We start from the raw sequence: 25,722 nt of genomic DNA on the forward strand, positions 1-25,722 counted from the left end.
GACAGGAACAATGATATGGAGACCTGGCTTCAGTATGATCGCACGTTCCACATCTGTTGCCACTCATCTGTGTATTTCAAAGATTTACAAAGCAAACAGGCTGGTGATGAACTGAAGGAATTGTGTTGCTGCTAGACACAAAGACAGCAGTGTGCATGTGACATATAGCTGTGAATTATTTGTGCAGGTTTCTGTGGCTGAACCTTAAAGAATGTGTCGTGCTACATCTGTAGAATGAGATTAAAGACAGGGAAAAGCACAGGGCCTTTTGTGTGCAGCCTGCTCTCCAAGTTTACTCTGCTATTTAGGGTGAACATACATTGTGTTCTAAGAAACCATGTCTCATGACACATTCTTTCACATATACAGATGTAGACATTGTAATGTGTCACAACAAATGCCAGTATGTTAACTCTCACTTACTTCAGTGATTGTTAAATCCATGTCTGCATGATAATCTCAATCTTAAATGAACTATTCTCTGATGTGGCGTTTCAGCTGGTGTCTGTTTAACCGATTACTACACTATGCTCAGAACTAAAGCCAGTTTAATTTTTCTGTAGCTTTCCTGACCATCAATTACTGTGACTAGTGAAGAATAAAAATTTTAGTTTGATATCATTTAGAAATCCTGCAACTGAAACAACAACAGTCTTGCCAGTACACGGTCTCGTTTAATAATACTTCATTTAAAAAATACTTTTATTAGGTCCATGTGCAAATAAGTCCTCTCAAAAGACACATTTCTGACCGTGTTCATTGTATTTCAGACATCCAAACATAAGACATTTAAGCAAAGCAGTGAACAGATGCATGTTTATTATCTCAGTCTTTAGGTTAAATCTTGGTCGACCTTGTTGTTTTGCCTTTTGGCTTTGGTGGTCTGCTTCTGTGACTTCTGCAGCAGAGCCAGTGTGTCTCTCTTCTCAATTTTTCTGAGTTGTTTCTTCTTCATCCTCTTGATCTTTGCTGTATTTCGGATCTGTGATACAAAGCAGACCAAATAAAGTAAGAGTTCAAATTAACCACCAGAAAGACTGTGCTCATAAAAACAGCTTTCCATGTTTCTGTACAAATCAATGTACAGATAGTAAAATTAATTTTACTATTAATAAATTTATTTTATTATCTGTACTAAATTAATTTTAACCTAACAATTATCTTGTTTGAAAGTGATCACTTGCATATTACGTTCATGCATGTTATAGGCTGAACAGTAATCTGACATGTGGGTTGCTTTCTGTGATACAGGGCAATATATACAAATATAAAGGATATGGGGAAGTTGGAGTCGGTTCCAGTTTAATGGCTGTTGTTGGACTTAAGAAGAAAGCTGTTTGGCATATTCAACACCATAGTGATAACACCATGGACCATTGCATTGATAATACAGAATATGCTTGATAGAAGATGAGGGCAGTCGGAGTGAGTGCAGTAAATCATAACCCCCTGTTGTGTTGTTCGCAAAGAACTGTGGGGGTGGGGGGTTGAGCTGCAGGAGTGTTGTAGAAATGTAGATATGGCCACACTGTGAGAAGTCGACAGGAGTGCCGTCATTCATGTTTCCACCCTGCAGGTTTCCACTGCTTTGGTTAGCCATGCTGCTAACATAGCTTACTCTACCTTAGCACCAATTTCTACCACCAGTGTGTCAGTACTGATAGATAAAAAACACCATTTAACATCCAGAACTAGAACTAATGATGCAACTAACGGCCTGTCATTATAGTGTGTTAACTGTGGCTGAAATTCGAGAATGAATAGCAGTGAATACTCATGCTAATGTGATAAACAAGAGTCTTCTTCCTGTGGGCTTCCACATTTCAACCATGCCCCGTATGCGATTGGTTTCACATCTTTGCTAAATGACACCACCGTCTAGGACGGCAAAAGTTGAACCAGATCCAACCTTCTCACCACAGGGGGCAGCATCTTTTTGCCAGAGCCTCCTGCAGTGCTGGTGCCATCTGCTGTGAATGCAATCCCCCACTGAAATGAATGGAGATGTCTGTGCTTTTTCACATCCTTGAAACTCAGTCTAAACTCAGCCTTAGCCCCTTTACTGCTAATTTTGATCCACTCTGAGGACATGAACGCCCCTGTTTTTAGTTCTAACCACACTTTTTACTTCTTTGTTTGCACTATTTAACTGAAGGATGCATGTGTAGACAAAAGTCAACATACCACTTGCACGATCTCTGCTTTGCGCTCGTTCTCCGCCCGACGTTTCAAGTTCTCCTCTCTCCTTTTCCTCTTTTCCTTTAAAGAGGGCACAAACAGAATAAGTACAAACGTGTGAATGCTGTGGCGTTACAATGGTCAAACAGACCAGCATCACAAAGTCCTGGCTTACCTCTTTCTGTCTGGCTTTCTCCTCTTTAAGCTGCAACGAAAACTGTTTCACCAGCTGCTTCTCTTGCTTGGCCTCCATCTTCTTTTCCCAAGAGGAGCACAGTGGTTTATCTCTTAGCAACGCAGAGAACCTGGAAGATAAAGCATTTACCAGGTGATGTACCCTGGGGTGAGTTGGACTGTACTGGACTTAGTTAATTTAGTTGCCCATATAATATTTGAGTTTTTCTTTTCACAAAAACAATTTAATAAACAAAGCCATGTTTTTCAAGGTTTCTTTGTATAAATTCATTACTGTACTAAAATGTGTGGTTGATATTCTTTACTATAACGGTAAAGAGACTGGCAGATACATGGTAATGTCTGATAACTGCTGCTAGTGACAAGATGTTGTCAGCACATAAGACTGTAGATTGTTGTATATATCTAGGCCCATGTCAAAATAAGTATTTAACAACCTGGTGAATGTGTAAATAACCTGGTTTATAAAGCAGAATACTAAATGCTCAGTCCTTTGACCTGATACATTACAAAAGCAGACTTCAGGTCAATGTCTGCTAAGAGGAAAGTGGTCAGACCAGGGCACTGAGGTTTGTGGACTGACGCTGGAGGGTTTATTCACCTCTGCTTGTTGCGGTCCTTCCACACTCTTCCTGATTTAGGTTTTCCCTGCGGAATGACCGGGCTTTGTTTCCCACTTGGAGCCACACGAGTCTTCTTCAGTGGGACGGACTCTGAGCTTGTGGATACAGTCCTAGCTGGAACAGACCTCGACAGATGACTGTCTCCGCTGCCGTTAAACTCGGCGCCGGCGGGAGACGCCGGCCGGGTTCTGGCTCCTCTGTGTTTTTCTCTTTCAGCACAGAGAGCTCCTGGATGACTGACCTCCTGGTCCTCCTGCTCGGAGTCCTCACCGAGACTTCAGAGTTTAGTAGGGAGGCAGGAGTGCGCACCCTTCGACCGCTACGGGTCTGTCTGGTAGCCGGCGGCGAATACTGGACTTCCTCTTCCCCATGTCCTGCCTCAGAGCCTTTCTTTTCTTTTGGCGTAGCTTGCTGTCTCTTCGGCATGTTTTCTAATTACACCGATTATACCACATTACTCTGATAAACCAACGTCCCACGTGTGATCACCACCAGCCGTGTGTACATTGCTTCCGGTTCAATGGCGAATTGTAAACAACGTGGCAGCGCATTACCGCCATCTACAGGTCTGGAGGGAGAGGGAAACTGCAGACTTCATTTCCTCCCCAAATATCTCTCAAGACAAAACAATCTGCTGAGCATAGGTTTGGGCTGCAACTTATGATTATTCTCATTTGCTATTAATCTGCAGACCTGAGTTATTCATATACTTTCGTTATTGTATGCTTTCATTTAAACTTTTCATTTAAAGGCACGACTGTGTATATGTGTACACATTCTTTGTATTCCTAAAGTCATTCTTCATGCTATTTCTTTTGCCTATATTTCTAACAGTGGATGGCTGTTATTGCAAAAAGCATACATCTTAGGTGTTTGCCTTTACAAGCAGATGTTATTCAGGTTAAGTAGCCCAAGCTTCAGTTAATCTTGACCAATAAAATGACCCGACTTACTTGGAAATACATTACTAAGCAAACCACCTTTTCTGTTTCCTCCGTCTTGCTATCTGTTCACTCCAATCTCTTAAGACCTTCATGAGCTGGTGCTTATACGTGCAGTTTTCACCCCATCCTTGGAATAAAATGTACAAAACTGACACCTACCGATTAATGAGCGTTTTACACCACCGAAATGTGGCGTCACGTGATTTTACTTCCGCAACTCATGACACCACTCATTCAAAACGAGAGTGTACTCAGGGAAGTAGCTACTGCAGCTCACAGTGTTCATGTATATGCTGCATGTGAAGTTAGATTAATTTAAATGTACACTTGAAGCGGAACGGCAGGCTGTTGTTAGGATTCCACATGTCTTTGTTTACAGCTGGAGGCGCACTGCTGCTGCTGCTGGTGTTTGGACAGTCGGTGAGTATTTTGGTGTTTTCAAAGGGTTTCTTAAAATGGAAAATACGTTTGTTAATACCACTAATGGTTGTAAAAACTGGAGTAAATTATATTTGCCCAGAATATTTTCAGTTGTTATCCGTTGAATACAACAGAGTTATTAGCCTATTAAGTTAAATTCTCTCAGTAGGCTATAAACAGTACAATACTGATCCACCCTTTAAACATGCCTTCAACATGACAGTGTTTAAAAATATGTTGTTAGATTGGCAGTTATGTGTGACATATCCCAAAGTCAGCTGACATGTCAGGCCTGAGCCATAAGGATATGAAACTTTAACTACACAGCCAAACACTCTAAACTGACCTCACTTCATAATGATCATCACTGCAGTATTTGCAAATGGAGTTTTGAGTCAAATTGTTCGTGTTTGACTGCAGCTTGGTGCACCTCGTTCCTTCAGCGTGGACTACAAGAGCAACTGCTTTCGGAAAGATGGAGAAGAGTTTCGTTATATATCAGGAAGCATCCATTACAACAGGATCCCCAGAGTCTACTGGAAAGATCGACTGCTGAAGATGTACATGGCCGGACTGAATGCGATCCAGACGTGGGTTTACCTTTTGTCTCGCTCTCTGAATGCTTTGCTCTGACTTGTTTGTTGTTTCAGTCACAGGTTGTTGTTGGGACTCTGCCATGTTGCGGTTGGCTTCAGTTAAAAAAAACTAACTAAGACTCAACAAAATTTATGTCATATGTCAGCAGCCACATGTGCTGCAGTGTAATAATGATTAGACATAGACCTAAGATGCAGAAGGCCCCCTGGTGACTTGTTACTGGCAGTTTACTGTTATTAGAGCTGCAAGTATTAGGCTATTAATCACTTAGTTAATCTGTATCAAATGAGTGATAATCGATTTGTTTGTATAGAACTCACACTTTGTTTACTCTAAAGGTACATTCCGTGGAACTACCATGAGGAGTCTCCAGGCCAGTACAATTTTAGTGGAGAGAAGGACGTGGAGTATTTCCTTCAGCTCGCTCAAAAAATTGGTTTACTGGTCATCCTGCGGCCAGGACCTTACATATGTGCAGAGTGGGACATGGTGAGTGTGGAACTCGTAGTCTATAGTAAAAATGCATAGGTCCGTTGTGGTAAAGAGGCAGTATAGTTGAAACACCTTGCTTTCACTCCTGTTGGATATCATCTATTATCAGTGTGGGATAATACAATATAATCCCTGCTTTGGTGTATTAACAACATCCACATGAGACATGCAAATAATCTTGTCACAGGTTTTATTTTCTGATTTAGCTCATATATAGTTTCATAACAAAGGATGGTGAAATTTACAAGGAAAAAAATGTATTGTACCTCAGTTATTTATGCCCACTGACCCCATACAAATACTCAAATTGTCTGTTAGAGAAGTCTCCACTAAAATTTCCCAAAACACTCTTACTGCATAATTCAAGTTCTTTCTGTCCATCTGTAGTGACCACACATCACCATTAGAATCCAGTGTACCAGACCAGATAACCACAAGCAATGTTCCTACATCCACTTACAGTACAGAGATGCTTAATGCATAGAGATTCTGCATATTTTAGGTCTACTGTCACTTAAGATCCAGCTCCATTTAGACTTTATGTGATTGTGGCTCATTTTTAGGCAGTAAGCCATTTAAATTGCACCAAAAAACTTGACATCAATTTGTGATTTCATTCTGTGACCTAGGGTGGACTGCCCGCTTGGCTTCTTACCAAGAAAGACATTGTGCTGCGCTCTTCAGATCCAGGTGAGAATCTGAGTTAAACAGGATGAGTGATGGAACACACACACAATGCATGCTGCTGGATGTACCACACTATTATTTGTGTATTCTAGATTACATCGCGGCAGCAGATAAGTGGATGGGAAAGTTACTGCCTATGATAAAGCCTTATCTGTATCAGAACGGTGGTCCTATCATCACTGTACAGGTGAGTTTGTTGTTGAGCATTATGTTTCATTGCAGTAGTTTATTCAGTAAGGTAATAACACCCTTTTCCTGATGTGCTTGTGTTTGGTATTGTAGGTGGAGAATGAATACGGCAGTTACTTTGCCTGTGACTACAACTACTTGCGTCATCTGTCAAACCTGTTCCGAACCCAGCTGGGGAAGGAGGTGGTGCTCTTCACCACAGATGGGGCTGGGGTCGGTTATCTCAAATGTGGCTCAATACAAGGTCTCTATGCCACTGTAGACTTTGGGCCAGGTAGGTGGTGTCAGTCATGTTGTTCTGCTTGAAATCTTCCTTTAACAGTGTAAATCCTCTTCATATACATATGTAGCCTGTTGTTGTCTTTCATATGTGGTCAATATTCTGCAGTGTATGGCAAGTAGCGTGCATATATTTACACTACACAAAAAGGATAAGGTCAGCCATTTTCTATTTACATTGTAGATGAGTCTGAAGTCATGAAGTTGCATAAATATATGTGCAGATATCACTGTTTGTTCATTATTCTAGGCACAAATGTATCTGCTGCCTTTGATGCACAGAGACACGCTGAACCTCACGGACCTTTGGCAAGTTTTCCCTCCATACATTTTGTACTCCCTGATTTCAACACCACACAACATTTTCTTTTAGATGCTAACAAGGTGGATTCTTTCATCATAGGTGAACTCCGAATTTTACACTGGGTGGCTGGACCACTGGGGATCACGTCACAGCACCGTGTCGTCTGCAGCCTTGGTCAAGTCCCTGAACGAGATCCTGGCCATGGGAGCAAACGTCAACCTGTGAGTCTACAGATTTGTAATAGAGGTTTTGACACACCTATGCAGACAAATAAAGATGTACATTTGCATAACAAATTCACCACAACATTCCAGCTTTCAGTGATAGCTTATCAGCTAATGACAACAGTGTAGGCTATTGTTGTGAAATTTTTCCATTTCTAGTAAATGATGTAAGCCTAATTTATCGAATAAAGAACCTGTCAAAAAATAAACTCACTAATCAGACACTCTCATACACAGTTAGGAAACGTGTTTCCCTGTACAATGAAATATTTGTCGTCCATATGAATGCCACACAATACAAGTGAAATATAAAGTAGATGATCAATAACACAAATCTAAATAGCCAGTAACACAAATCTAAGGCACTTTAAAGCCGCATTTTAAGCAGTTATAACACAACATGACGAATGCTCCCTTGGTAGGCAGACGGTAATACCATATACTGGGGTATAATTTGGTGCAAGTTTATAGGTATCAAAAATCGGATACCGCCCAACCTTAGTGTGGACAGAGTAGCAGCTACAGTATAGGAAGTGATACCACTTATGATGCTCTAGTACTTTGACATCCAGTGAGAGAATGCTTTTTGATGATCCCAATTTGCGGTTACCGGTACTAGCAAGCAACGCTGCGACACCCTGAGCCCAGTAGTATCTTTCTTTGTTTTTTCAAGTCCGTACTTGGAATTATTACAGACCATATAGACCCCCAGACCAACTAAATAGTATGTTTAATCATATGGTATTATACTGTAAGTTATGCCCTGCCATATGTGGTGTTGTGGTGTGTGAGTGTATTGTCAGTCTTTTATAATGTTTTTCTTTACTGTGTCATCTTGTATAAATACAAGATAAATAAAAGAAAAAAAGCAGGGACCTACTGTATGTCTTCTTTTTCAGAGTATGAAGTTATTAAACTGTCTACATGTGATTTTCATTCCTCTCTTCACAGGTACATGTTCATAGGAGGAACAAACTTTGGATACTGGAATGGTGAGTTGATATGCTGGTCTGATAAACTCACATACTTACCAGAAATAACACCTCTGTTGTTGCCAAAATGATCACCTGAGGAAATACTCACCCTCTGATGGCCTCTTACTGCCTTCAGGTGCCAATGAACCATATGGCGCACAGCCTACGAGCTACGACTATGATGCACCGCTCACAGAAGCAGGGGACCTCACAGAGAAGTACTTTGCTATTCAAGAGGTGATCAAAATGGTACGTACTGTAGTATAGACTTCTACTTTTGCATTTAAATATGCCTTCAGTGGATGTGATGTTAAGGTGTGATTAAGATAAAATATTACAAGATCTATATCAGCTGCTGCAGGAAGTGGGCACAGATGTGCAATAACAGTAGAGTATAAACATTTAATGAGTGTTTTTGAGGTTGCATACAGTATATGTCCTCTGGAAGAACTAATTTGTCTTCCTATAATAGTACCATAAAATACCAGAGGGACCAATACCACCAACAACTCCAAAGTATGCATATGGGGCTGTTGTGATGAAAAAGGTAGGTACTCAGTTGACATCATGCTTCTGTGAACTCATATCTAAGTTATTACAGCCTTATCAAATAATCACATATTGTTTATTGCCATTCACTATAGAAAACTTTTTTTGTCTAATGGTTTTAAAACATTGAGTAAATACTAAAAGCAACCCTCTCCCCCCAACAGCTCCAGACAGTATTAGATGCCTTAGAAAAACTGTCCTTCTCCGGCCAAGTCAAAAGCCTGTATCCTCTGACTTTCATTGAACTGAACCAGGTATCCTTTGACGCAAGGGCGTAGTTTTGCATATGGACAGTAGGGACATGTCCCTGCCAATATTTTGGGAGGACAGAAGTGCCACTGCCAATATCTGAACAAACCCACGTGCCTTATCTTTGGAGTAGAGTCATTAAATCATGCTGATGTGCCTAACAAACTGAAAGGGAGGGGGGGCGATCTAAAGCTAACATTACGTGCAAATGTCATATTTGCTCCCAGACAGGAAGGAAGCGATAGCTACCAATGTTGAGACCAAACCTACGCCCTTGCTTTGCTGTTCATGTCGCTTTTCCCCCAAAGTGTACCAGTAATAATTTTGTCATAGAATTGATCTTCATTTATTTAGTTGTTAATTTGTTTACATTTACTTCTCCTCTGTCCGTTAGGCTTTTGGTTATATCCTCTACAGGACTACTCTGCCTGTTAATTGCACCACGCCGACTCCACTGTCATCTCCGCTGAACGGAGTCCATGACAGAGCATATGTGTTGGTGGATGGGGTGAGACTTTGCACATGTTTCTTTATCAGATATTATGCACAAGTTCACACCCATACTGTCTTGATTTAATGCCACATTACTTGATATTGCACACCACCAAATAAGATAAAAGCAAGGGTGGCTGGCAAGCAGTGGTATACCGGATGGTTTGTATTGTAGTTTCTACTGTCCCTGACCACCTGGTTCAAAGTGTCAACAATCACCATATCTGTTAAAGATTTAAGGCGGAAATGGTGACAAATGTTTTTTCAGGTTCTCCCTTTCAGCTGGTCTGTGCTGTTTAGGAAAGTCTGATTATTTAGAATATAAACCTGAGATATAGCCACATAATTGTGCTGGTTTCTTCTCAAGATGGCTGTGGGGATTCTTGAAAGGAACAGAGCCATAACTGTAAATGTGACTGGGAAGGCTGGCAGTCAGGTTGACATACTGGTGGAGAACATGGGCCGCATCAACTATGGAAAAGGCATCAATGACTTCAAGGTTTTTTCCTTCAAAGTTATTTCTGTACATTGAAATATACTGTAGCTGTATGTTCAACTATCACACTATCACAAAGCATAATTTGGGCCTAAGGCTAAATTCAAATGCAGCCTAGATATTTTTATACTATAATTCTATTTAATGCATAAAACTCTCTTTTTTTTTTTTTTCTCTTACCACAGGGTTTGGTGTCCAACCTGACTCTGGGGAAAGACACACTCACTGGCTGGACCATGTACAGTCTCAATATTGATGAAGCAGTCAAGCAGGGCCTCCTCGGGGACAGAGAGGCCACACCAGCAGACCCTCCTCAGCCTGTTGCTTTCTCTTCTCCAGCCTTCTACAGTGGCAGCTTCATCATCCCTGATGGCATCCCAGACCTTCCCCAGGACACCTACATCAAGCTGCCCAAATGGAAAAAGGTATGTGACTCATACAGGACATTTAGATCAAACATTTAGATATTTATCTAAATCTGTGTTCTGAGGGCTATTTCACACAATTAAGAAATCCAATAAATATTGGTCTCTGCCTCTGTGTCTACTGACCCCACACACAGTGAAATCAACTGAGACAGCCCAGTGTAGCTGAAGATGAATTCTTACAGCACACGAAAATCAACTAAATAATCTGTCTCTAAATTTCGGTTTTTCAGGGCCAGGTCTGGATTAACGGCTTTAATATTGGACGCTACTGGCCAGCTCGGGGCCCTCAGGTGACGCTTTTCGTTCCTGCTTACATCCTCAGCACAGCTGCACCCAACAATGTGACTGTCCTGGAACTGGAAGAAGCTCCTTGCAACTCGGAGCCGTGCACGGTGGAGTTTACTGCCACCCCCATCCTGAATGCAACAGTGCACTCTGATTACAAACAGAGCAGGAGATTGTTTGTTAAAGAGGATTTGTTGTGATATTAAGGGAACTCACTGCTGCACAAAACCAATTAATTTGCACTGCTTGCTGTTGTACATTCCCAGAACAGCACTTGTCATATAAACTGAATATATAGTTGATTCTTAAAGATCTGTTTTATGGTACTGAATGTTAAAGGAGACTGATGATTGAATGTGTCTTGTGAATGTGAATGCCAAGTGCTTTTTTTTACCATCACTTCAATGTTCAAATTTTTTCACAGGGATTACAGCACTGCCATGAAACAGGAGTCTGTCTTTCAGAGAATGTTTTATGTGAAAAACCAGGGAAATACTGCTGATATGCAGCTTCCATAGATCTTAAACAACTTTGCATATATGCTGAATCTGTATGATTTAATAATAAAGTTCCTCTCAGAAAGGTAACTTCTCTTGGCATCATTGCTGTACTTTACCCAATGAAAGACTGTATATGAGGAGATGGGGGGGGACTGACAGAAAATTAATAAAGATGCTTTGGTGAGGAATTTATTTTGTAAGCAAAGTGCCAAGAAAATCTCTTTCTAGTTTCAGCTTCTCATGTTAATATTTGCTGGTTTTCTTAGATTTTCATGATAAACTTTAAAATATTCATTGATAATGAACATAATTAGTTGCTGCTCTATAATACATGACAAACTTAGGATCAAACATTTAAGCAGTAGAAACATGACTGTGCTTATGCCCTAATGCCTTCAAGTGCACACAGCTGGAAAATCATGAGAAACAATCATCAAACTACTAAGGTAATATTTATATAGGCCTATATAGAGTTAATTTATTTAGAATAAACCCACAATTTTCCCCCCAGAATTTATTTTCATAAGTTGTTGAAGCCTCTACACACCAGTAGTCCCAATACTGAGATCTTATTAGCACTGTTTTATACAACCAAACAGGCCAATTCAGTTTTACTATCATATGACAAAAAGGCAAACATCACTGGCCAGGATGAAAACAACTAATGTTGCAACTGCTAATTCATTTTAATGAAAAAGGTAAACAGCAGCCTGTTTGTGGTCAGACAATGTGGACACTGTCTCCTCCCAGCAGCCCACAGCTTTTGAGTATGAATCAGAAACTCAGCAGAGAGGACATATGAATCAGGCTGAATGTATCTAGGCTGTGTAGATTCATGACTGGATTAAATAAAACCCATAAAATCACACTTGATATTAAGGTTGTGTCCCGGTGTCTAGGCTCTTTGGGGCAGTATTCGCTCACTGGTACAGGCTGTTGACTTTGTGTTCAAAAGCAGAGGCATCCTGTCGCTTAATATGAAAGAATCGCATGTTTTCTGAGAATACTATTATCAGCTGATGAAGATCAGCATCATCTAGGTTTGCCCCTTGCAGTTACACAACAAGCAGCATACAGTATCTGCACCTGTAAAACGATTATCGGTGTCTGCTAATATCAAATGTGCTGCTTCATGTTTAGCTCGTTATAAAGGCTGGTTGTTAAGGATAATGTGTTTGACTTTACTGCGCCATGAGCAGCAGACCTGTGTAGTAAACAGTGTCCTGTCTTTATATTTACAGTAAAACCTTGGATTGTGAGTATAATTTGTTCCTATTAGATTTTCTGGACATTGGGAGGCCTCCCACCAGGGGAATTTATCCCACTCCTGCAAAGCATTATGTCTTTGAGGCGGGGATACTTTAGACAGTTTAATATTTACATTGTAGTTGGACCTGGTTTATGCAGTACCAGCCAGGGGTGCGTTTGGGAAAGCCTGGCAGAGTAAGATGACTAAATAAGCTCTGGGACACCCACTTTGGGTGTATTTGCCTTATTTTCCATGATGGTGATGACTTACTTACTTTGTAAAATGTCCTGTGACTTTTATTTGGTGCTATACAAATTGAATTCAAGTGTACAGCTTGACAGCATGTAGAATTATGTTAATGAAGCATCAGATATTCAAAACCTTAATTCATAAAAATTCAAATAAATGTGTAGTGAAAACTACAAATGTGAAGCTGAAGCGTGTCTCTGCAGATTATTTGTTATTGGTGGAGCTGGACAGGATTAGATGCTGAGGTCGGTGTTTGATTCCTGAGTCAAAAGGTGCTGTTCAGGATTCTTCTCTTCAGCACCAAGGACAGCGCTCGTTGTTTCACTTTATAACCCCCTTGTTTCTTTTTCTGATACAAAGTGACCAAACTCCCTTCAAAAGTCTAGCAGGTTAATTTTATGAGAACAAACGTAATATTCAATATACTGTATAACTCAAGCTTCGCTAACTAACAGAAGTCATCAGTCTTAATAACATGACTCTTGGAGCTTTAAAGTGACCATAAAATTTAGAGTTTTTTCAGTCTCCAGGCATTACAGCTTATGTTATTACAAGTTACAGTTCTTAAACCAAAAACAATGCAAAAAGCTAAAGGCAACAGTTACAAAGGGGGCACGATGTCATATTTGATCACACATTAAATACAGTCAAAAAAACAGCAAAAAGACAATTGATAAATTGGAGATAAGGTCTCCAGTTTTTGGTGAATGCTTCCATATAATCTAAATCTTTTGTGTGATTAAAAACAATAGTGGCCACAGTATAGTAGGCTACTTTGTTCATTTAACTTTTGAGGTTTTATTTTTGTCAATGCATCTTGGGTGCTATCTCTCAGATGCTGTTTTCTGGAATTTTCTAATATAACATGAGCAACTGGGCGAAGCAGAGGTTTGCCTATGTGAGATTAGAAAAAAGCTTGTGTGCACTATAGATACACAGATACACATAAAGCGAGATATCGGACTGAAACATGGCACCCATTTTGTGCAATTAAAGTTGCTCACCTGGTGCATTTATCCAGGTCCTTGGTGCCAGAAGACCAGAAGAGGTTTTTTGTGTATGTATATGTAGTATATATTCTACATATACATACAAATGCATATACATGTGCATCGTAGCCAGAATATACTGTACATTCACTTTTCTATAACAGATTACGGTATGTGATTTATTTCACAGTAGTCACAAATAAAGGAACTTCACCGATATATGTATTGTGAATTTAACTATGATATCTGACATATGCAAAAACTACCAACCAGAAAAAGTATAGGCAAAACTGATGTTAGAGCAATACAGAGTTAAATGTCTAAAACAAATAGAAGAGATGCCACATTCAGTAGTTTTTCAAAAAAAGTAACAGCTGATGAATTAGCTACTTGTAAACTCACGTAATAAGCCACAAACTGGAGAACAATGTTTATTTGATTGTGTATTTGAGATAAATACAAGAGCATGAATGTCCTTAAAAAGCTGAACATTTTTATATTTGAATGGTTTTTCTAGTTGAAAGTATGCTGGAGTTATTAAGTGCCGAAAAACGGATGGAAGAAATCAGATTAATAAAGAATTTGATAACAATAGTGCGGATGCTGACTCATCATCCACACAAAAATATGACCTCCCTAAATGGAACATGCAGCAGAATGTTCTTTGTCTACACTCCGTACCGCCAGGTGGCGGTAATGGGCCTAATAAGCTTGTTCCGAACCGCTGATCAACACTCCCAGGAGAAGAATGAACATTGAAGAGAGCAGAAGGTTGGTGGAAATTTAATGAGCGCAGCAATTACAGCTAATGTCAGGATGTTTAATCTAGCGATGAGGTAAAACAAATTACTCTGAACGAGATATTTAATGTTTAGTTGTCGGCTAAATGCTCCAGTGATTATGCAGTCAGCTCTTGCTAGCATTCGCTAGCTAGTAAGGTGTTGACTTTTGTTAATCAGCTGAGGTACAAAGCTGTGTTTGATTAATATTTGCGGTATGAAACGGGTTATAACATTCCCAAATAACTACAAGTACTTGATTGATGTGATATGTAACTTACCAGCAAAGTTAAGGAGCTAGCCAAACGAGCTGTACGTTAGCAGCATTTGTTTATTAGCTAGCTAGTTAGTTAATCATTTCCTTGTGTGTGTGTGTGTCTGATTTTTCACTGCAGGTTTTGGACGCCTCTGTGTTTGGGACATTACTCATAATGTAGCACAAATGTAATATGATTAAATAAAGTACAATGCTAGGAAACTGACGCTGTCATACAAACTGACACTAGTAACAGATATGTTGCGCCAAAACACAAAGCGGAAATATCATTTCTAACAATACAATTCAGGATTCTTGACGTAGCAGGAGTGTAAGTCACACTGCATTTATATTTTACAGCGGTTTCTCCGTGTAATCGGGCTCATATTGAGCTGTTTTTCCCTCTAGACCATGGTAGATAATCGGCATGCCACAGCCCTGGTCATCGGCTCGGTGCTGAGCTTGCTGGCCACAGTATACCTCTCTGTAGCTGTGGGAACTCAGTACTGGTACCAGTACAACAGCCCCCCAGTTAAACCCGACAACGTGTCCGAAATAAAAAATGACTTCGTCAGTGGAGACTTTGATGAGAAGCTCTACAGTGAAACGATGTTCCGCTGGAATGGCACCCTGGGCCTGTGGTGGAGGTGCATCCAGGTGCCCAGCCAGTCACACTGGTTTAAACAGCCAGGTAACTAATGTCTTTGGATGTTGAACAGTTTGTACTGTGAAGTTGATTTATTAGAGCAAATGATTGAGAAAATAATCAAGTGATTAATTGATACTGAAAATAGTTATTAGGTAAAGTCCCAGAAACTTGTTTAAAATCATTTACAAGACATATAGAAATGTCATTATAACATTATGGTTATGGTTGACATACAGTATATGGATAAAATCTTCAATCACAGTATGTGTAATTTTAAGTTGCCAGTACTTAATGACATTGATCCTGTAACTAGAGATGCACCTTATTGACACAGATACTGATCATGTAAAGTAACCGGAGTATCGGCCGGCCATCATGATGCACAGTAAAGTACAATTTCCTTGTCAGTGTCATTCAGTCTTACTGACTTTTAATTTAGATCCCAAGATGGAGATCCAGTGTGTGAGCTTCACTCTTCCTCAGCAGTTTATTCCAAAGTACAAACAGCAAAACGACAACAGCGAAGAAGATCTGTTGAGAACCTGTAAGTTAACCTCTTTTATGTCTGTCTCTGTTTCCTATGTGAGATGTTTTCTATTTATCAAGCCTCCATTTTGATCTAGTTGTACAGACTAGCACAACAGTTTACGAACTTTTTGTGACACCTGTTATTTCTCTTGTGGTCATCGATGCCCAATAGACAGTTTCTTTGTCCTGCTATAAGTACATATAATAGAGTTTGTACATATTGTGTAGTCGTGCTTGAAGCAAATAAGTTGTTAAGTTTACTTTCCAGCAAATGCATGCATACATCTGCCATTACTGAACCCTAGATAATGTTGTTGTATGTTATTACCGCCTGTCTGTGCAGATCTCTGGAGATGCCAGTTTCTTCTCCCCTTGGTGTCTCTGGCCTTGGTGTTCCTCAGTGGGCTGGTCGGTGTCTGCGCCTGCCTGTGCCGCAGCTTCACTCCGACATTGGGTGTGGGTGTGCTCCATCTTCTTGCAGGTTAGACAAATGCTGCTTATTTCCCTTTTCCAAGCCACAGATTGCAGAAAAAGACAAGACAGAGACCGTCTTTGTTTTCCAAAGGTTTCTATAGGGACACTATCAACATCTTGGCACTAGGAAAACAGCTAAATTCAGATCGAGGGGCAGGTGTTTTCACGTGTAGCACCCTAACTCCTGTCGATCAGGCAGACTCAGGTCAAGTCTGTTTGGAGGGTGCTGTCTCACCGTACACAAAAAGTGGTCAAAGTGTGGCCCGGTTGTGCCGACTCGGGAAACGAACGTGATCAGATTTCAGATTTTCTGAAGCGATGACCTAAGCTGATGCTGGCAAATAAGACTACGTGGTATCCTGACACTTTGACTACGTCGATGTGTGCCATATGCTGCCAGTGAGTTTTGCTCCTGTTACATGTGATTATCACACAGCCTGGTGTTTGACCAGTAATGCTGCTTGTGGTCTTCTGCTTTCAAGGTCAGTTCTTCTTCCCACCTGACTGTGGCTGATTGAACACTTTACCTTTACTTAATCTAACTTATATAATGCAAAAACTGACAATGGGACAAGTTGCTGATGCATTTCATGTTGTTATCAATTCAGTTATTACATGATGATCTAAACAGAAATATGCAGGGTTTTGCTATGTGATATCATGATATTTGCTATATTCCCTTGAAAGTTCATGTTAAATTTTACAAAGTGTAATAACTCTGGCTTACATAAGGATGGTCTTTATTTTAGATGAGGAAGCTCTTGGTAAACACTAAGTCAGTGCATATTTCAAAGGAGATGTTTGGGACTTTTTAGCGTTCAGTACAGCTGGAGTTATTTTGGAGACATCACTTCAAGTTTAGATTTTTGTGGTGTGTGCTGTTTGGACCTAAATAACAAGACTCATAAGTTCATGCACTCTATCGCCTTCCTGCCCATTTATGTCTCTCTTCTACTCATCAGGTCTGTGTTCTCTGGGCACTGTCTGCTGTTTCATGGCTGGGGTGGATTTGCTCCACCAATACTCTGCACTACCTGATGGGGTGGACGGCTCGATGGGCTGGTCCCTCTACCTCGCCCTCATCTCCTTCCCTCTGCAGATGATGGCAGCTGCTTTGTTCTTGTGGGCAGCTAGGAGTCACCGCAAGAACTATACTCGCATCACTGCTTACAGGGTAGCATAGAGGAGAGAGAGACTACTGTAATAACATACAGTACCTTAAACGGCATACTGGTCCAGGACTCCATTAAAAATCTTTTGTGCTCATGAAAGGATGTGAATTGGGTGAAGTGACTGTAACTCCTCTGCCAATCAGTCTTTCAATAGAAGCCATCTTTAAACAGGAAAAACAGTTGACATGGTCTCACAGACCTAAAGGCAGGAATAAACTAAACCAGACTGCAGCTAATCATCATAAGTGCTTACAATTAGGGGGTTAATACCTTTGAGTCATTATCTATCTCTGTTTTTTTGTCTCTCTAACCTGTATTTATTCCGAGGCATGTTCATAATGTATTTTAGACGTTATGGATCATTTGTTATTTCTGGTGTTCTCTGTGTTGCTGTGCAGTACTTAAGATGCCTTCTTTTTGGTTACCATTGCTTCTAAAGCTGCTCACCACGTTGTCCTTAAATCAGTAAATGTGCAATGCAACAAAATAGGCACCTGCAGTTATGTAAATCAGGTCATCTTTGTTTGTGCATGAAAAATATTACTCAAGACTTTTTTTTTATGCCTTTTGTTTTGCTTTTGCATAATATTAAATCTGTGCATGCCTTTTAAGTAGACATTTATGTCACCTGTGGTAATTGTTAATTTCAGTCTGGTATGTTTTTGACTAAACATTACTCACTTAAACGTGACCACTCATCTCTCCTGTTGTGTTTTATTAATCTAGTATTTATTTATTGACAGAGTTTGAGTTTAGACTGAATTGATTTGATGCCACTCAAGCAAACCTATGACCTCCTGGTAACCTTTGTGCTAATGACATTTCACTGTGTAAAAGTTAAAAAAAAATCTTTCAGTCAGTTATCTGTTTCATCACTTACTGTACTGATAGTCAGGTACAGGTTTGGCATCTGTAAAATTGTTGGTGGTACAGCTTTAAATCTAACATTTGTGTGGAAAGTGAATCAGTTGGCTACTGTTTTTGTGTCCAGTTCTGAGATTACGCATTTCTTAGCACAAGAACATAAATTCTGATAGTTTGTCACATTTTGTTACACATCTGATGTTGTGTGCATCCTAGCTTTTGTAAACAGTGTACACTTAAGTACACTTTTCTCTATTAATAAATTTGATATTTGCTGGTTCTGTGGTTATTGTTACTTTTCTCAAGAGCGTTAGTGAAATGTAGTCACCACAGTGCAGTTGTATAAAAATCAGACATGTTTTGCTGTGACTACATTTTAACTGATTCTTCCCTGATTTTTTTTTTTCACCTGCATTTAGTGACGGTCCCTGGTATATGATCAAGAAGATGAACAACTTAAAGACTCTTCCCTCAGCTTCAGCCGTACTTTTTGTTTAGTGCCAATTAGCACTAAACTGAAAGTTATGCCAACATACTGAACTCACAGACTAGTGCCAAGTGTGTCTGTATTAATCAACCTTACCTAAATTATCACTGAAGTCATTCAGTTGTACATTTTAATGTGCTCAACTAAATATATGCTTTTAATATATTTTTTGTCCCTGCTTTACATAAATGTGTGAACCTTTATCTCCTTTGTCTGATGTTTTAGAGACTGAGCAGATTTATGAGCGTTCAGTTTTTGTCAAACTTTGTCCTTATGAAGATTCAAGTAACATTAAAACAAATAATTGAAAGTGATCAATTTCAGGTTTCCATTTATTCAAGCATGGTATTGGGCATAATCAGAACAATGGTAAACTAGTCAGTGGTCTTAGAATAGTGCATACTCTGTAATGTAATTTAGTGAAGTACAAAATCAAGTGTATTGCATTTGACCTGCGTAATAGTTAACATTGCTGTAAACTAGCTCAATCGTTTGCAATTATTAAAAATGTAGTGCTCATATATCTGTCATTATAAGCCAATATCGCTAAATTCTGTGTATTATCTGTCCAGCTTTACACTGATGGACGGGAAGGTCAGAGTGATCTTTCGAGCTAATTGGAAAGCAACCTTCTTTTCATAGTAGGCACATTCATTAACAAAGAAAGGGTAGAGTTCTTCACCCTCGTGCTTCACTGTCTTCCCAGAAAATAACAGAAATGTGGGGTCCCCGGGTTGGAGAAGCTTGAAGTCATTATCCTGAAGGAAGACAGGAGAATAGTAACAGGTGAGTCTTTGTGCACCAGGGCAGCTTTTGAATGCAAATATGGCATTTACTGTTTGTGTCCTTGATTCTTTGAGTTCATGACTGCAAATTTGAAAAATGAACCACTTTATGAAGCTTTGTTTAGGTAATGGTTTAACCTGTAATATGTGCATGTATCTTGTACTGTACCTGTAGCTGGGGGTGTACGACAGCAGTAATTTCACCGGTCATGGGGTCTCTTGGATAGTCAACGTTTCCGACCAAAGTATATGCCTCCACTTCACCCCCTTCAAAGGTACTTCCTGTTGGCAAAGGATACAGTGAGCACATTGGTTACTGCCAATGTGATACAAAGCACAAACGTTACACAAGCTCAAATTACTCCTAAATTAAGATCATCTTACATCAATACAAAAGTAAAACAAATGTTTGCTTTAGATACTAATGCATCCAGATGAAAGTACGCCACATCAGAATCAAGTTTGAGTTCTTTGACTGTTTTAAACACTCTCCATCTCAAAAAGCCAAACTGATATTAATCCTGGTTTTAACTGTCTCTCTCTCTCTGTGCAAATGAATGCAACTCCTTTGGCCTGGCAGCCACTGTTTTGGAGACGAGAGCTCCTCCATGGCTGGCTGTACGCGTGGTTTTAAAAATGCTTTTTATAACCTTCTCTAGGTGGCAGGTGGGGCTAATTTATGCACCATATTTTGAAAAGAGTAAGGAGAAGCTGGAATAACAATAAGCACTGTAGGCAGTAGAGTGTCGTGTATAGCTGAGACATGTCATCCTGTCCCATTTTCACGAAGCCTATTAGACAAGCTGTGAAATCTTATTAATGCACCTTTAAACAAAATACATGCAGAAATTAATGGTCCATAGAAATGCAAGTGCTCAGTCACCACGAGACTTGAACTTTAAGTTAGAAAATGTGTTTGTGTAAAGTAAATTTTATTTGCATATTATGTTTCAAACACAGTAATAGTAGCGTCAACTATCAACATGGTAGTCATGTTAAAACAAATTTTTAAAAAATAAAAAATTACAATATTTATAAAGAACAAATCAGCACATACATACAAACATAACATTTAATTAAACATTAGTTCAAAATCTGTTGTCCATCTGCACACACTCCGGTGAAAATTGATAAGTCATAGAGATTGTAAGTTGTCTTTTAAATATAAAAGCAACAGTGGCTGATCTCAGGTCATCAGGTAATTTGTTCAGAGAACCTGGATCTTATTCTAAGTACAGTTAGAAGAAGTCTACCAAATGATGTGAGAGCCTAGGCTGGACTGTAAGTGATACACTGTGGGAGCCAAAAGTACTGATAGCCCATTTGTAGAATTTTGAAGTTAACTCTGTGTTGTACTGGCAGCCAGTGAAAAAGTTTAAAAAGTGATATAATATGACTATATTTGCATGTTTGTGTAAAGACTCTGGATGTAGCATTCTGAATGAGCTGCAGACCTGAGCTATCTGTTTTGGCAGTCCACTGAAAAGAGCATTACAGTAGTCCAATTTACTAGAGATGTGTGTGTGTATGTGTGTGTGTGTGTGTGTGTGTGTGTGTGTGTGTGTGTGTGTGTGTGTGTGTGTGTGTGTGTGTGTGTGTGTGTGTGTGTGTGTGTGTGTGTGTGTGTGTGTGTGTGTGTGTGTGTGTGTGTGTGTGTGTGTGTGTGTGTGTGTGTGTGTGTGTGTGTGTGTGTGTGTGTGTGTGTGTGTGTGTGTGTGTGTGTGTGTGTGTGTGTGTGTGTGTGTGTGTGTGTGTGTGTGTGATTGGTCTGATCACACCCTTTAAACACTAGAGCTTGTTTCTTACCAGAATTGAATTTCTGAAGCCATTCCAGTGTGAGGTCCAGCGCCTCCTTCATTATGTTAAAGATGTCAGCTCTGAGCACACCACCAGGTTGAGGACCGACTTCGATTGCTGCAGAGAACAAAATCAACATTTCCAAAATCTAATACTTTAATCAGGACAATTACTCAGAAAAACAATTTTATACACACACTTACAGAAGCCATGTTTGGCCACCGACTCCAGGGAATACGCCTCAGAAATGGGAATAGTTAGTTGGATTAGTCTCACAGGCACAGACGTCACCTTGCTCTATAAACCAAGCAACATGAGATTCAACATAAAATACACTAGTCTACAGCTTTATCTCACTTTATTTGACCATAGATTGAACTTTGTACTCATTTGAAACCATATTACATACATATGAGGTACACTGGTAACCAACAAAACCCTAAAGAAATATTATTTAAAATACTTTTACTAGATGATTTCTTAAGGCATGTACCTGTATATACTTGTAAATATGTAGGGTAATCCAGTCTAAGGAATAACAGATTAAGGACAGGCCCATGTTGGCAGTGGTGTTGTGAAGATCGCAGAGCAAATCCACAGCCTCTTCACTTCCTTTGGGCCCAAACTGAGCATTGAGCTCATGAGCTCGCCTCAGCTCATATGGTGCTGAATCTGTTATGGGGCCACTGGAGGACAGAACATGAATTAAACAGTTTTCTCTTGTCTACCAGTTGTCAGTTCAACTTTGCTGCAACAAGGCAGATCAGAGATTTCAAATGAACTGATTCTCAGCCAAAACCTTTTAAACCATTGAAGTTTTAGTACAACTTTTCTTTTTAACTAACCTCAGCAAGGCATCTGTGAAACAACGATTGAGATCTGTGTCTATATATCTCTTGCAAGCCTCCACAGCCCGTGGGTTTGATAGGACAGTGGTTATAGAGACAGAGCCGGCCTTTTCTACCTTCTGTTTCTGCATTTCTCTGACAATGTACACCCCTGACATCTCATTTCCATGAGTGCCACCACAAATGACAACAAGGGGCAGTGGTGGGAAAGTGGCGTGCTCCATCTGTTGGCAAGAAAAATAGCTAGTTAGATGTGTTTCCTTGTCTTACTTTCCTTGTACTTCATTCAACCTCTGAGCAAACTTTAAAATTAAATATGAAGTCTAACCTGTTTCAAATGTGAACATATTGTATATAAACCAAGCAGAGTCAACTGTGACTGCTTGATAGATTCAGGTGCTGGTCACAAACTGGGGTGAAAGTTCAATAGTCATAATAGACAGTCAGTGAGCCATTTAGTTAAAAAATGACTGACTCGGTCAAACACTTTTGAAGGGTTTCCTCTAGACTTGTCAACCTTTGTTAGGAATGTTTAGTAAATAGGTTGTATGTTATTTGGTTGTTTTAGCTTTTTCCGAGTTGCAACACCTAAAGCTGTTATTAACATTTTTGATTAAATGACGGTCTGCAATAAATTCAGTAATCCAGTCTAAGCAATAAAAGATGAGCCCCAGGCCCATGTCGGCAGAGTTGTTGTGGAGATCACAGCGCACTTTTGTTGTTTGCCAGTGGAAGCCGTACTCTAAGTATTTCTTGTTGTTGCATAATTCACAAGAAAATCCCTGGCAGGGACATAACGTCTTTAATCTGCAAACAAATAACGGCATATTTAGTGAGCAACATGTACAGGCTCTAAAAGCTGCCCTGTAATGATGTTTTTAACAATAATTTCTCAGTTTCCCAAGCTGTCATAATCAAATATAATTGAATGTGGTAAGGGTTGGATGACATTGTTTATGTATAAAACAATGCAACGCTAACATTATATACATTTACACTGTCTATAATCAATGTGCAGGGATGTCGGTTGATCTTTTAAAGGCATGGATTATTATGTGCACATATCAGTGCAAGCTGGATCTGCAGTTTGAGATTGTCTTTTCCATAATGTAGTTTTCCTGCCCAGCTGGACAACCCTCAATGCAACATCAGCAGTGAACAAGAAAGAAAATTGTAAAGCATTAGTGTACTGTAATTGAAAGTCATGCAATGCTGGTGCATTTTGTTGAGAAAACACATTCCTGGACCTGTTGGTCAGAAATCGGGCTTGTTGGACACAGTTTCAAAGTTAGACTATTTCAAATGCAGCAAGCTGCCTCGGTAGAGTAGATCACATGGTTTGTAGTAAAAGAAACACACAAGCACAGATTAACAAATTGAAAAATGCATATGAATATAAAAACATAGCTGAACACTGAGGGTCTTACCTTTTTGTTAAAACCCCGTTACACTGAACTTCAGCAGCCTTTGAACTTAAAGGCAAAGCCGTTTCAGAACAGAAATGCAGTAGGCTGTTTTTTAACTAGCAAGCAAAGCAATTCAGGCACTTTACAAGCTGTTTTCCAGTCATAAATCTTTTATATGTAGACAGTGAGTTAGTGCAAAGTTCAAGCATAAACCCGACCATATACTGTACAAACGCTGACAGTTTCAGTGTGCAGTCTGTCTTACTACTTCCTTTGGCTTAACTTTCCCATGGCCCTCCTCTTTCTGTTTGTTCAGCTCAAATTTCAAACTGTTGGGCAATATGTGACATAACAGGAACTCGCTCTCTGTTAGTTCATATCAAATCCAACCAGCAGGAGTCACTCCTCAGGCCCCGAGGGCGGTGCAGCAACACCTAAAATAAAACAAGACCTAAAATGTACTGATAGAGGGGACTGATTCAGCTTTACAGGAACAGCTAAACAACTCCCAGTTGCTTCAGTTAAACAGAAGTGACAGATTTACTATAAAATAGGTTACAACAATGATCAGTTGTTGAACTCATTAATTATGGGATCTTTTAGGTAGGACTGGATTTCATATTTTGGCAGAGGAGGGAAATCTAAGCTGCTTACTTAGAGTCTGATTAAAGATTTACAACTTTATATTTACACAAAGTGTAAATGTTTTGCTTAATAGTTTTTTCAATGCATAAAATCGTGCTAAGCATCTTTACAAGTTTACTTTTCTCAACAGGGTTGTATTTACTCGACTGTATTACTGTATCAAACCCCTCTTGTCAGTCAATTTTATTTGCCTTACACTTCAATCAAACTTCATCCAATTACAAACAGATCAGACACTAGATAAAGAGACACTCGCATCTTCCGTGCTGTTACCCCCCTTGGGATAAAATGATGCCTTAATTATTCATTTAAAAGAGAGGGGAATCATTTTGGATGCAGCTAATGATGTTATCAGCTGTTATTTAATCACTTGTGACCTTTTTTAGTATGGAGGTCGGGGTGGGTTTAGAAGAGGTTTGAACAGTGGTATTTGAGACAGGGAGTGGCACAGAAGAGGAGCCCTCTGGGTAATGAGGTCTTGCTGAGAGAAAACAGACTCTTTGACCTTCTTGTGGTCTCGGTCCCAGTGTGTGAAGCTTATACATGTTTATGTGGTGACCCAGAATCTCAGAATCTACTTCCTTCCTCAGACTCTTATTTCCATGTCCAGAGGAAGTGTTGTTACTGTAAGGGGTGACTACATAAACTACAAAGACTGGAGCTAACAATAAGAGAATGGACATTTATACATATGGAGAGAGTCTGATGAAGGAGGTAGATAAGTATATATATATATATATATAAAGCCAAACACAGTAGGTGCACTTTAAGCTAAGTGGCAGAGATACCCAGCGGGAGTAAAAGACACTAATTGGATGGTTCCTGTGTGAGGCAGATGCCTTCACTGGCTTAGGACTGGATCCTACCATACACTACTGGTATCTGATTTGGTATCTCTACGGCTTTTTAAGTATTCGAACAATTGAGAATTTACTCCAAACTGAGAAAACTGAGAAGGTGAATATTATTGTGCAAAGCACAAAGTTAAGAGTCACTACAAGACACCCCTCAACATTCTCTAACAAACGTGATCTGAAACCAAGAAGAACATCTTTCTCTTAAATTATTTTTTTTCCCTATTTTATTCAATCAGTGACTGTTCAATTATATTTGCTGTAGCTTTTTTTTAAAGCTTCTAAATATAATTCTATAGAAAAATGCTGAGGCCATAATTCTTTATTTATGATTTTGTCAAATAGTCATCTAATAGAAATAGAGCCCTGACATCATGTCAAATATAATTATTGTTCAGAAGATGCAGTCTTTAATTTTGATGAAAGTTTGGGATCCATCATCTTTGATGTAATGAAAATAAAATATTGCATTAATCGAGAGTTGGTGATATGGAATGAAGGGCTGCAGTATTTTTTGCACTAAATCATTTTCTTTTTGTGTCTGGTTTCATCACAGACCACTGGCACTATTTTAACCAGGTGTTGT

General features: G+C 39.5%; 4 protein-coding genes across 9 annotated transcripts; 2 read left to right on the forward strand and 2 right to left on the reverse strand.

The window, feature by feature from the left end:
* Positions 1-185: 185 nt before the first annotated feature.
* On the reverse strand, positions 186-3,618 carry ccdc86 (coiled-coil domain containing 86). The gene is given in 5 exon segments (XM_020602140.1): positions 186-982; positions 2,185-2,259; positions 2,354-2,483; positions 2,975-3,168; positions 3,171-3,618. Coding segments are annotated over 5 exon segments (801 nt in total). The 5' UTR covers positions 3,423-3,618; the 3' UTR covers positions 186-832.
* Positions 3,619-3,964: 346 nt separating this feature from the next.
* glb1 (galactosidase, beta 1) lies at positions 3,965-11,192 on the forward strand. Its single transcript, XM_020602139.1, has 16 exons — positions 3,965-4,360; positions 4,781-4,950; positions 5,296-5,446; positions 6,079-6,139; positions 6,229-6,323; positions 6,419-6,599; positions 6,855-6,913; positions 7,008-7,129; positions 8,084-8,124; positions 8,243-8,355; positions 8,579-8,653; positions 8,820-8,909; positions 9,299-9,412; positions 9,764-9,895; positions 10,078-10,317; positions 10,551-11,192. The coding sequence occupies exons 1-16, from the start codon at positions 4,304-4,306 to the stop codon at positions 10,803-10,805; spliced, it is 1,956 nt and encodes a 651-aa protein (XP_020457795.1). The 5' UTR covers positions 3,965-4,303; the 3' UTR covers positions 10,806-11,192.
* A 3,091-nt stretch (positions 11,193-14,283) lies between these two features.
* Positions 14,284-18,141, forward strand: cldnd1b (claudin domain containing 1b). Of its 6 annotated transcripts, XM_020602178.1 has the most exons (6): positions 14,362-14,428; positions 14,767-14,958; positions 15,036-15,318; positions 15,716-15,820; positions 16,148-16,285; positions 17,241-18,141. In XM_020602178.1, exons 3-6 carry the CDS (start codon positions 15,039-15,041, stop codon positions 17,459-17,461), a joined length of 744 nt encoding a protein of 247 aa, XP_020457834.1. In that variant the 5' UTR covers positions 14,362-14,428; positions 14,767-14,958; positions 15,036-15,038; the 3' UTR covers positions 17,462-18,141. The 6 variants fall into 6 exon arrangements, with proteins under 6 accessions (XP_020457832.1, XP_020457835.1, XP_020457833.1 ...); XM_020602176.1 differs by having other exon boundaries at positions 14,284-14,363; positions 14,767-15,318; XM_020602179.1 differs by lacking the exon at positions 14,767-14,958 and having other exon boundaries at positions 14,290-14,363.
* Positions 18,142-19,131: 990 nt separating this feature from the next.
* LOC109961401 (N-acyl-aromatic-L-amino acid amidohydrolase (carboxylate-forming) B-like) lies at positions 19,132-23,876 on the reverse strand. Its single transcript, XM_020602174.1, has 7 exons — positions 23,659-23,876; positions 22,229-22,455; positions 21,877-22,069; positions 21,587-21,680; positions 21,393-21,500; positions 19,756-19,868; positions 19,132-19,559 (listed from the first exon to the last, which is right to left on the reverse strand). Exons 2-7 carry the CDS (start codon positions 22,453-22,455, stop codon positions 19,362-19,364), a joined length of 933 nt encoding a protein of 310 aa, XP_020457830.1. The 5' UTR covers positions 23,659-23,876; the 3' UTR covers positions 19,132-19,361.
* Between the last annotated feature and the right edge of the window lie 1,846 nt (positions 23,877-25,722).

This window comes from Monopterus albus, unplaced genomic scaffold, assembly GCF_001952655.1.
Source record: "Monopterus albus unplaced genomic scaffold, M_albus_1.0 scaffold54.1, whole genome shotgun sequence".
Classification (NCBI taxonomy): domain Eukaryota; kingdom Metazoa; phylum Chordata; class Actinopteri; order Synbranchiformes; family Synbranchidae; genus Monopterus; species Monopterus albus.